This window comes from Metopolophium dirhodum, chromosome 1 (assembly GCF_019925205.1).
Source record: "Metopolophium dirhodum isolate CAU chromosome 1, ASM1992520v1, whole genome shotgun sequence".
NCBI lineage: Eukaryota > Metazoa > Arthropoda > Insecta > Hemiptera > Aphididae > Metopolophium > Metopolophium dirhodum.
The window spans coordinates 44,739,732-44,752,998 of NC_083560.1; the positions used below are offsets into that span (position 1 = coordinate 44,739,732).

The 13,267-nt window shown below is 31.4% G+C and overlaps 2 protein-coding genes across 2 annotated transcripts; one reads left to right on the top strand and one right to left on the bottom strand.

Annotated features, from left to right (window-relative positions):
- The first annotated feature begins 3,543 nt into the window (after window positions 1-3,543).
- Window positions 3,544-4,719, top strand: LOC132939368 (probable serine/threonine-protein kinase DDB_G0281745). Its single transcript, XM_061006490.1, has 2 exons — window positions 3,544-3,571; window positions 4,082-4,719. Exons 1-2 carry the CDS (start codon window positions 3,544-3,546, stop codon window positions 4,717-4,719), a joined length of 666 nt encoding a protein of 221 aa, XP_060862473.1.
- A 1,406-nt stretch (window positions 4,720-6,125) lies between these two features.
- Window positions 6,126-10,360, bottom strand: LOC132939372 (uncharacterized). The gene is made up of 5 exons (XM_061006504.1): window positions 10,074-10,360; window positions 7,301-7,934; window positions 6,723-6,791; window positions 6,539-6,631; window positions 6,126-6,239 (listed from the first exon to the last, which is right to left on the bottom strand). Exons 1-5 carry the CDS (start codon window positions 10,358-10,360, stop codon window positions 6,126-6,128), a joined length of 1,197 nt encoding a protein of 398 aa, XP_060862487.1.
- Between the last annotated feature and the right edge of the window lie 2,907 nt (window positions 10,361-13,267).

Consider the following 13,267-nt stretch of genomic DNA (forward strand, 5'->3'; position numbering starts at 1 on the left):
GTAATATAACGATAAATATTATGTAGTGTACTACTTACCCAAATGAGACTATATGGTACGCGTAGGGACAACAATGCAAATATTCAGGTATTATCCCACGACCCACAGAAACACACGGCTAACACTACTAACATCACAGCCAGATTCACAAACAAATCATTGACAAGTAGCACATGTACAATAAACACAAAATATGTCAACAAATTCAGAAAAGACATCCTAGAACTGGACATTTTTATTTAAATTGAAAAACATGTGCTGTCGACGTGATTTTTCCTCCTTGTCAGGAGTGACGAACAATAATGAAACCGCAATAAAACTGTTACCCACCCACGTATTAAGTAGTTGTCGCCGCCGCGACAATAGCAATGTACCCACCGACCGACCACACACAGTTATTATTAAGAGTTAAGTTAATTAAGTTGCATAACGACCAACGGAAACTCATGAACATATCCATACGGTGTGCCCCCTACATGCAACAAAATTAAATCCAACATTAAGCACACGGTTCTCATATTCTAATAATGTCTTACAAATAGATAACTATTTATACTGAAATACTACTAAATATATTAATATTATTTTGTAATTTGAATTTGCAATACCAGCTGATGTAACATAATTATTATAAATTAATTCAAAAATTCCATTTTTAACAATAAAATATAGAAACTATATTTAAAAATCAGAATTCAAAAATAATTTGTGTTTACATTAAAAACTTATTTTTGTAAGTAATGAATAATAATTATAACTGATAAGAACTGTATGATAGTAATATAACGCTTTTATCTTTAACTTTAAAATAATAGTTTAAAAAATCGATTTTTTTTAGAAATAGTGTAACAAAAGTCAAAACTTATAAGACAAATAACAACATCAAGAGACATCGCAAAACGCAATTGTGCACGCTAAATGATGATACATATTTCCAAGGCTGGGCAAGTTAATGATTTTTTTTTAACTCAGTTAAGTTAAGTTAATATGCACCAATAATAAAAAGTTAAAAGTTTAACAATCGGTTAACTCAGTTAAGTTAAAAATTAATACACACTTTTTGTTAACTTTTTATTAAGTTAAAAAAAAATGAATTTATTTATACAACGCTAGCGTACTTAATTTTTTTCCAACCCAAAACTTAATTATAAGATATAGTGTTAATACTTCATACAGTATTTCCATATAAGTTAGATTCGAATGATATACATTTTTAACTTTAAACAATTTACGATACATATTTTTTGACATGAAAACGAAATAGACTGAAATAGTGAAATATTATAAAATTAAAAACAAAAGAAATTTACTTAATTTACTTCTTAAAATGAAAAATTAACTCGTTAATTTCACGTTAATTAAGAAAGAAATTTAGTAAGTTAACAGTTAAGTTAATGAAAAGCCAAAAGTAACTAGTTAAGTTAAAAAGTTAAAATAAAATTAACTTTTTAACTTAACTTTAACTTTTAAACTCGTAAATGCCCAGCCTTGCATATTTATATTTCCATTGCAGTAAAATTATTACACAAAAATAATATTCCAAAAGTGTCTAAAAGTATGATGATTTCTCACTGTCTGACTCTCTGCATACGCTGAGTGTACCATATTGTTATTATTTATAGTTCCTAGTTCATTAATTATCTAAATCTAGCAGAGAATAAAATTACAAAATAAAAAATAACTTTGATATTAATTTATTTTTATTTTCTCTCTCTCGCATAATAATCATGGTAAACTCGTTTTACTCGGTAATATATACACATATAACAATTTAAGTATATTATATTATGTATTTATGTTACAATAGTTTTTTCTTCACATAAGGTTTTTAATGACCTAGTATGATTTTTTTAAAACCCATTAAAATAATTGTCATAACAATAATTGTTAAATTAATTTATTAATTATTAATAAATTAATTTAAATTTAAGGGTGTGTTGAGATTTTTAGGGCCGAAACTGACTCATCTAAAAATCTAACCTAACAATGACAAGTTACATTACATGACACTATAATCTTTTCATTCCTCATTCCGCGGTACGTCATCTGTACAAGTTAGGCTTATAACACATATTATAGTAAAAAATCACCTTCTCTAAATATAAGAGACTACTGAAAATTATTTAATTCCAGAAAAGCCTAAACTCGTAACTAGGAAATAATATTTTATTGAAGGTGTTATTGCATCTAAAAGAAAATATTATAAGTAGTTGTAATCTTAGTAATTTAAATAAGTGTACTATAGAGTACAATAATTCACATTACATATAAAATGGAAGTTATTTTAAGTCCACAGTTTTCATGGTTTTGTTTAAATACCTACAAATGATTATATGTATTGCTAATGAATCGAAAACGATAATAGACATCAGAAACGTGATAATTTATACATTGACCATCAATGGTAATAACTGTGAATAATTGTTGGTTAAATAAGAGCTGGATAATATTCCATGGTTGAAAAATAAATAAATACTTAAATCATATTGATAAAGCTAAATATGAAGAAACTCAAAAGCATTGGGCCGTAAAATATAGTAAACATTTTCAACAAATCGCAAACCACACCATACATTCGTTCCCCACACAGTTTGATTGTTGGTTTCAAATGTCCAATGAGGATTTTGGTCATCCCAATAGCGATGGTTCTGTTTATTTAAAACTCCATTATTTGTAAATTTAGACTCGTCTGTCCAAAGAATATAATTTAAAACCAAGCAATGAACGTAAATACGTTCAGCGTCACCTTCACGTAAATGTTGAACTAAATCAGCACAATAAGCGTGCATTTTATGTTTTTTTTAAACATTTTTTGAACTACTCCATATGAAATGTTTATTTGACTACTAACATGACGAATAGAAGACATTTCATTATAATGATAATTGAGAAAAAAGACAAATGTGGGTTGAAGCTAGAAAAAGATAGAACTATTTGCTCTTACTCATTACAGAAAGTATTTCTTAAACATTTTACAAACAATGACTTTTACCAAGGATAGGCGTACTATAGGAAGTTGTTGAGAGAAGTTCCAGTATATACCTAATGCTTTCCTTGTGATCCTGTAAGTAAAAGAAAGTTCACTTATGGTGGTCACATGCTTATGTCGTAACCAGTTTAATACCCAGTGTCAAACGTTATAGTTAATAATATTAACATTAAGTAGAAACCACTCTGTAGGTAAATATAATGAAGGAGACGTGAGTTGGCTTTCGGGTATTGGACCACATTACAAATAAAAACGTACACATAATATAAAATAATATCAACTAAACAGGTCAAGAAAGCAGAAGACCTTGAAACAGACGAGCAGTAAACAAATAGGTTTACGAATAAGTAGTAATTAGGGAAATAAATTTATGAGAAAGGAGTATATAACCGGAAACCTGATATATAAATGCAATTAAAGTATACGAATAAACAAATTATTTAGTTAAACACAAGGCAGTACACTATAATTACACAATTTTTTTTATATTTTAAACTACGGATAGTGCATCATAAATATAATAACCGATACATATACACAAGCGGTAATCAAAAATGCAGTTCCACGGACTAGGAGTAGGACGTTAGCATCTCCGAGATGATTGTGGACGGACACGGCATCCGTGGGAATATAGATACCTACTCTCATCGGTATGCAGTGGGAGCCGGTGTTTCCGAATTGCGGACAAAGTGACAAAAACCATGTGAGTTTCGGACGAAATCTAAAAAGGTAACATACGAATTGCGGACACAAATATAAGATAAGAAATTTCCTATTATTATTTTTGATATAGCGATCGTGGACGTTGGGAAATTACTGTTTGATATTAACGATTAAGGTTGTGCCGGTGCTTTTTAAACCGCTGCCTATGTTTATTCAGTTTATCGACAACCATACTTGCTTGCTGTTCGTTTGAAGTTTCGTTTATTTTCTGTATAAAAATGTATAGTGAAAAACTTAAAGAGTTACATGTGATTGACGGGTTTAAGTTCCGTTTTCATCGCATAATGAAAAATGAAATTCAACGGTGGGCGTGTACAAATAAAAGGTGTAATGCATTTTTAAAATTTAATACACATGGTGTTCAAATAGAAAATAATCTCGAACATAAGAACCACGAGGCCGATGAAAAACGGGTGACACGACCGACGGCCACGGCACGACCGGCGGCCACAACTCGACCGGCGCCACCAACGTCGACAAGTCGGGCACCCGTGAGACTGCCACCCCGACCACTAATGGAGAGACCGACACCAGCGCCGAGGACATCGACCATCCCGCCTCCAGGAACGCCCGTCAACCCGCTGTCAATACGAGACACCACCACTGACACAACACCACCGGCCTCACTTAACGCCCGCCAGCGCCGAAACAAGCAGCGGATGCGGGACTACAAGGCGAAGCAGACGTCCCAGCAACACCACCTGGAAAAACTGGCGTCAACACCAGCCCCCGCCCCGTCACAGCCAGAGCCTGCGACACCAGACCTCACCGTGGTCACGGTACCGGAAGTGACAAACACTTCCGGAGCAACCGGAACCGCGGAACACCTAACAGCCGCGACCCCTAAAACCGCGGATATGGAAATATCCCCGGAAGAGGAGGCGGACCTGTTAGGTGAGACGGACGCGGGCATGGCTGGCACTGAAGACATGGAGGTCAGCCTCATGTACTTCAGTCCCCCACGTCCCCCCAACATGACTAGACACCACCAGGGCCACATCCGCTGAACACAGCTGGAAAAGCGTACCCACGGACAGGTGTCTACCACAACCACCCTCCACACACACCCTTTGACAACACCGGCAACGGCCGGAACACCACCGCCGTTGGCAGTTTGGGTGGGAGTATGACGCGGTCCCGCGTAATAGCTGTTTGAATTCAAATAGCCTTTTACGCGGAACGCCGCGCAACGCTTCTCAAACAAACCGCCAATCGACGACGGACGACGCCGGCGCGCGAAACCCGCGCCGTGAACCGTCGGCCGGCAGTTGGGTGAACCGGATTGTAATGTCACCAGTTTTTTATCGACGACCCGCACGAGAGGGATCACCTAAACGGCCTCAGCGAATCGTCTTTTATTATTTTTTATTTTGTTCTCGCTTCTCGTAACGGTTACCCACAGGGCTAATAACCCTTACCATAATCGTTGTTCTTTTTGTTTGTTTGGAGTGAACGAATAAATTCAACCATCTCGCCTTCAAAAGTTGTGTTTTTTTATTTACTAAAGAAAAACTTGGTTACCTCAATCCACCTCACCCACGCGGCACCCACTAGGTCCGCATCAACTGGCTCCCCGTACAGGAATCACCGGTAAGTGAAAACTTATTAACTTACCCCTTACTACCACCATCATATACCCTCCCCGTTGCGCGACTTGGAAAAAAGTAGTATTAAGGTAAAATGGAATTCTTTGAAATATCAATTTAAATTATTTTACCCCCAGAAAATTATCGGTAATTTTATCCGATTTTAGGGGTTCAAATCAACTATTTTGGCATGTACTAGTATAACGGATGTCCAACAACCAACTAACAATGTTGTATAGTGTTATCCAACAGGTTAAAATGAAATTCTTAGAAATATCAAATGATACAATTTTCCCTCTGAATATAGTTTCTGAACTAGGAACTAACTAGGAATCAATAACAGTCATTAAAAACTATTATGCAGTTCTAAGAGGTGTTTTGTACCGAGCTTGTCAAAAAATCAATTGGTTAAAAATCCTGGGGCTTGAGTATCGTTCTATTAGCACCCCCGTGAACAATTAATATTTGGACTTTGGGGTTGTGTACGAATGAGAAAATGAGTATAAAATAATTTAAAACAATCGTATAAAAAAACATCGTGACTTTATTTTTGTATGTGTTTTAATAATTACAAAAACTCGAGAATTAAATGTCCAAACTTATTAACTCACGAAGAAATATACAAAAGAATAAATAGCCTATAATTAATAAAAACAAAAAAAAAAAAAGGGTCAAAATATATGGGCAATTATAACATGTGTAGAAAATTATTATATTGATATATGGAGAAGATGTCATGGTTATTCGGTTATTCGATGTTGCTATTGAAATAAACTTATATAATTATTAAACTATTTAACTATTTAACTAATAAACTATTCAGTTAACTAAATTTTCATATAAGTAAAAAAGGAAATACTATCATTGTTTAATTTCAATATCATTGGGTGATCTTTCATCTGTATTAATGTGATTATTCCACTAATCAATAATACCAGAATCTGTAAACAAACAAAACAAATTATAAACTAAGTATATTCCGTAATAGAACAAAAACCCAATAAATGTAAAACAATATACATTTTTGTTTTTTTTACGTAATGCAATCTAATGATCTGATCAGTAAATCTCTATTCTCGATTACTGTTACAATGTGAACAAATTAAGTTAAATTAATATACCTACTGTTAAAGTCAATATTCTGTGATTTAATATACAAAACGATAAATCAAACGAAATATAATCATACAGTTCTGATATTATAGTCGGTGAATAAAAAAAAAAACAAGTAGGTACTTACAGATATAATGAGATTTAAATTGATTTCAAAAAACCCAAATGCCGAAATTCGGTCCGAATCACAAACTGATATTTGATTCATAAACATTTTGATCTGAAGAATAAACAATACAATTAGGAACTAAATAATCATATTTATTTTATTTTTATATTGTAAGAAAATAAATAAATGATATAATTTTTACCTGTCGTTTTATGTCAAAGTGTAAATTTGAAATTCGATATAATCTTAAATATGATATCATTTTCAATCTCTGTAAAAATAATTTTAAAATATTGTTTTGGTTGTTACTCCATAGCACTAATTATTTAAATAAAATTATATAATATACAATACGAAAAGTAGATTATTATAGTATATACAAACACAATTAATTTTCTATTATATAAAAATATTATTCTACCTACAGAGGAAAACTCATTTATACGATTATTATAAAAAGTATAAAATAAAATAAAAATGATTAATAATATCATACAAATATTGTAGAATAATATTATAATATGGTTATTTATTTCCAGAAAACCCTAAACTCGTAACTCGGAAATAATATTTTATTGAAGGTGTTATTGTATCTAAAAGAAAATATAAAAAGTATTTGTAATCTTAATAATTTAAATTAGTGTACTATAGCTAGAGTACAATAATTCACATTAAATATAAAATGAAAGCTATTTTAAGTCCACAGTTGTCATGGTTTTGTTTAAATACTTACAAATGATTATATTATTTGTTATCTTAATAATCCTTTGAGTTACCTACCTTCTCATTTATAAATGAAACGAAAACGATAATAGACATCAGAAACGTGATGATTTGGGCATTGACCATCAATGGTAATAACTGTGAATAATTGTTGGTTGAATAAGAGCTGGATAATATTCCATGGTTGAAAAATAAATAAATACTTAAAATCATATTGATAAAGCTAAATATGAAGAAACTCAAAAGCATTGGGCCGTAACCTAGAGTAAACATTTTCAACAAATCGCAAAGTTCAGCGTGTAGCAGCCGCATGTTTTCCATAAAAACCACAATTTTGATATGTGTCCATTGGTCGGAGATGGGGACTAAGTCGGCAGGTAGACATTTCCAGAGATCGTTTAACGTCTGGAATCTGCCATACATATTTTGAAGAAAGAAACACGAAGTTATCGTCATTACATAATCCATAACAAATGGTGCAGTGAATATAACACGTTGTGTCGCTATCACAATGCTTCTTATTTTAAAGGAATGGAAATACATCTGTAAGAATTTAAATCCAATAAAGTATGTGAACAACGAAGTAAAAATCGTATTCCAATGTCTTTTTGTCCATGAACGCTGTGGGATTAACAAATTTGTTGTAAGTGGTGTAATTTTTCGATCAAACTCAATGATACCATTAATAAATCTAAAAATAAAAATAATAAATAACAATTGATGTTGTGTACCAATGACAATTAGTTTTATTTTATGACAATACAAGTTTAAGTCACACTTCAGTCGTTTAATTTGAGTCTATTCCCCGCTTAATGCAAAAATATATTTCCATCTAACTGAGTGTATAGATATGTCATTATTATGTTTAATACTACTGAATACTAATATTCCATTACCCGGGCACCCCTATGTCAGAATTTTCCACGGTAGATAATATACTATCCCAAAAATAACACTTCGTCGAACTCCGTGTAAACAATTTCTAAGTCAAAAATAACTGGTAATCTTCAGCATTATTAAGATGTGATACCATTGATAATTACTAAATACACTAAATTAAAAAAAAAACAGTCATTTATAAGACTCAAGCATTATAAAGATCTGTTATCATGGATGAATGCTAAGTAAATTAAATTTAAAATAAATGTATTCTATCTCAATAATTTATTTATTTTGCGAGAATTTATTAAGACAAATAAACATGTCCTAACTGGAGTATTTAAAAAATTTCCATTAAAAATATTAATGTACCTCAATTATTAATTTTCAAATAAAATAAATTATTGAGATAGAATACATTCTATATAACGCTTAAGTCTTATAAATGACTGTTTTTTTTTAAATTTAGTGTACTTAACTATTATTAATAATATCAAATCTTTATAATGCTGAAGACAACCAGCTTTTATTTTGACTTCGCAATTTTTTACACGGAGTTCAACCTATTGTTTTTGTTGGGATATCAGTAGTTTTTTTATAACATATTTTTATGTACCGACTTGTTATATGATTTGCAGGCTTTTATTATTTTTATTTTTTTATTATATTATTATGTTAGTTTATTTATTGTTATATTTAATGTTATATTCAATTTTTTTTAAAAATATTATTCAATTTTTACAACATATTTTGTGCACTTTGCATTTTGTTTGTACATGAAACAATGTTTCTTATACTTGGAGAATGAGGTCCTAAACTATTTTAAAATAATAAAATTGAAGAACAGTTGAAATCTATGTAACAAGACAAAGTGTGCCTAAGCTTATAGCTCTGTCGTGCTTGGCTAGTACATAGGTCAATATTTTCAATTACATTGGGAAAATCAGTTATTTGTATTTAATAGATTTTTAGCTATTTTAATGACTGTTGGAATAGCATAATATGTATAATTTAAGTTACATAACATTTCATTACAATACCAATATGGTTCTGGAGATTTTATGTTCATTAGCTGAAAAAAATTCATTATTTTACCATCTTCATTTATTTCAAGTTTAATTGTATATTCACAGAACTCAATTGCTTGTAAACTGTAACCGTGCAAAATAGTTCTGTATACTTTGAATGATAAAACTGCCCTAAGATCAATTTAAGAAAATTATAGTTTAGTTCATTAGTATCTGGAATACTAGCTGTATAATTTATATCCTTATTTATTACTTATATTAGTTTTTTAATGTCTTCTGATTAATAACCACGTTTTGTTTTCTGTATTTGAGACCCACTTCAAAATTCTATCTACATTAGTTCTAGATTTATAAAGTGGCATATTTAATTAACCCATAAGTTTATTAGTCTTTTTTTCGTGTTTCCATAAAATGGAATTAGTTTTTTTGGAAACAAAAGTATTTAATTAGTACTTTTTCATTTTGATCTATTATTTGTATTATTGTTAGCTGAATCCTTTTCAGAATAATGCTTTCTAATTTCCGCCAACCTTCTAACACAAAACAATGTAATTATTATGACAAAATTTAACGATTTAAAACATTTTACTTTTAAGAAAAATCATCAATAATGATCGTATAATATCAGTTTTTAAAAGATGAGCCTTTTAATTCTAAAACCATTTCTATTAAAAACAGACTTTTGAATAAAATGTTATATAGAATCTTTTAATTCTAGATCTACGAATGGTTTCTTTGGTAATCTAAAAATATTATTAAACTTATTTATTTTGAATTAAAATCATTAGGTACAACGTATAATGGTATAATATATTATGTTTTATTAATTAATTCTTATTATATCACTGATAAGTGAATTGAATGCAAATAAATAAATTGTACCCATGCCCTAAAATAATTCATATTATTTAAAACATACATACTTGATTATCCATATTGTTGATAGATTGGCTGCTATAATGGTACTCCAAAGTTGAATAATATTTACAATTTGAAGGATATGCAGTTCTATCCCATATTGATTAATATATATATAGGTGCATATCAACAACACAATAATATGTGCTATTTCTAGTAATCTGTGAACATTTGAGTTTTTATTCCGAACCAATAATCCAGACGGTTCAACGGTATATGAAATATCAATTAATCCCATACACTTGGATAAAAATAAAATGGGCTTTACGGTTATGTGAAAGTCAGTGGTCATTTTGATAAAGTCTGTACCAAAACTGAAATTAAGGTGTAAACTTAAGTTCCTATTTAAACGATAAATATTTTTAACAAAAAAATAATAATGACAGTCAAATTTATGTCAAACACCATTATTTATTTATTAACTTCCTGATTGTCATATGCAAAATTAATCAATTATTTATTCATGAATTATTAGTCATTGGAAAACATTAATATTGTGTATAGGTAATATAACGATAAATATTATGTAGTGTACTACTTACCCAAATGAGACTATATGGTACGCGTAGGGACAACAATGCAAATATACAGGTATTATCCCACGACCCACACACACACACACGGCTAACACTACTAACATCACAGCCAGATTCACAAACAAATCATTGACAAGTAGCACATGTACAATAAACACAAAATATGTCAACAAATTCAGAAAAGACATCCTAGAACTGGACATTTTTATTTAAATTTAAAAACATGTGCTGTCGACGTGATTTTCCTCCTTGTCAGGAGTGACGAACAATAATGAAACCGCAATAAAACTGTTACCTACCCACGTATTAAGTAGTTGTCGCCGCCGCGACAATAGCAATGTACCCACCGACCGACCACACACAGTTATTATTAAGATTATTAATTATTATGTAATATGTAGATTAGACCGCAACCAGGTACTGTCCAGCAAGGGCGAGGCGCGGTGCGGCAGTGAGTTCTGTTCGTTCGTTCGTTGCACACAGTCAACGCAATAATTGTACGTGGGCACACATCGCCGGCATTTTATTAGATACATTTTTGGCTCGAATAGCCAACAATATTATTATACTCTTTGTAGGCGTGAATCGCCGTCAGTGTCTTTTATTATTATTGTAATAGTTAATTGTGTATATAGGCGCGAATCGCCACAAATATTATATTGTTAGCATCGGCTCTAATAGCCGTTTGCATATTTTATTATTTTGTTGACATATACCGCAACGCTAATCGTCGGGTTATTTCAAACAGTATTATATTATAACATTGTCACGAGTGCGATCGTAATTTAAATCATATTTTGAATTATCATATTATAACTGTACTTAGTTATTGCTATTTAAATTATTGTCTGGCTTGAATAGCCAGTGAATTTATATTATTATTGTTGTGTATCTATTATAAAACTATTATACAGGCAAAGGTAGCAGCTGGCCAGCCGTGCACCGACAAATTGTAAGTTTTTTTTAACAATTTATTTATTATGTTATATTGCATTGCCGAGCCAGTGGGACAAATTTATACTTTTACGAGTAACAGCTCAAATAGCGGCTTATATTATTTTATCGGTTAGGCCAAAAGGGCCATTATATTTACACTGTGTATTATTTAAACAATTATTATATTATCGCAATTTACTACCATTATAATTTTAGTTTTCATTTATTTGAGTTAGGTACCCGTCCAATATTCTTTAAGCACACACATCACATTATACACACATTTACACACCCACCCACACACTAGCACTCTCTGGTCTTGCTCGGCGACCCCGTCCACTTCCTTTGAGTCGCTACACACGCATACACATCTATACACAGGTCGGTCGGTGTGTGAATACAGCGCGCGAAGTAATTAGCGATCGGGCCGTACGGGCTAACTATTGTTCCGTCCCCGGCGCAATCAGTAGTCATATATTAACTATCTACAGCGCGCCGCACGTTTCTAATAATATTTGACACTATAACTAATAAGGCAATTAGTATAGTATAACATGCGGAGGTCGTTGCAAAAGCGTAGAGAAAACAATTAAACTATAGAAGGTGCCGTCACATACGTATCTTTCTTGGAAAGCCAACGCCCATACGCAGGATACGAATCGACCAGCATACCAAATACGAGACCCGAACAATGTCTCATGACCTAGCTTAGCCACTACTACAACCACCCACTCCAAAGGACACAATCATATATATAGAAGCCCAGGACAAGAGCTCTTCAGACGGTTAGGGAGTAGGGACATTCAGAGTCAGGTCGTAACACCACTCACAGTTTATATTCTATTTTAAAGAGTCGTAACACCACTCTTTTACACCATATATTATAACATTGTAATTTTGTACTACGTTAATAAACATTCATCATACCTAGTACATCACGTATTTCATTTCTGCGTTGATGTATATATCGACGTCGGTTGGGACGTAACAAAACCAATAACCACAGCTGAAAGACTAAAACTAAAATGGACGCCAAGATCACGAAGGCAAAAGTGTGCGTGCCACTAATTGGGTTTGTTGCATAACGACCAACGGAAACTCATGAACATATCCATACGCTGTGCCCCCTACATGCAACAAAATTAAATCCAACATTAAGCACACGGTTCTCATATTCTAATAATGTCTTACAAATAGATAACTATTTATACTGAAATACTACTAAATATATTAATATTATTTTGTAAATTGAATTTGCAATACCAGCTGATGTAACATAATTATTATAAATTTATTAAAAAATTCCATTTTTAACAATAAAATATAGAAACCATATTTAAAAATCAGAATTCAAAAATAATTTGTGTTTACATTAAAAACTTATTTTTGTAAGTAATGAATAATAATTATAACTGATAAGAACTGTATGATAGTAATATAACGCTTTTATCTTTAACTTAAAAATAATAGTTTAAAAAATCGATTTTTTTTAGAAAAAGTGTAACAAAAGTCAAAACTTATAAGACAAATAACATCATCAAGAGAAATCGCAAAACGCAATTGTGCACGCTAAATGATGATACATATTTCCAAGGCTGGGCAAGTTAATGATTTTTTTTTAACTCAGTTAAGTAAGTTAATATGCACCAATAATGAAAAGTTAAAAGTTAAAAGTTTAACTATCGGTTAACTCAGTTAAGTTAAAAATGAATACACACTTTTTGTTA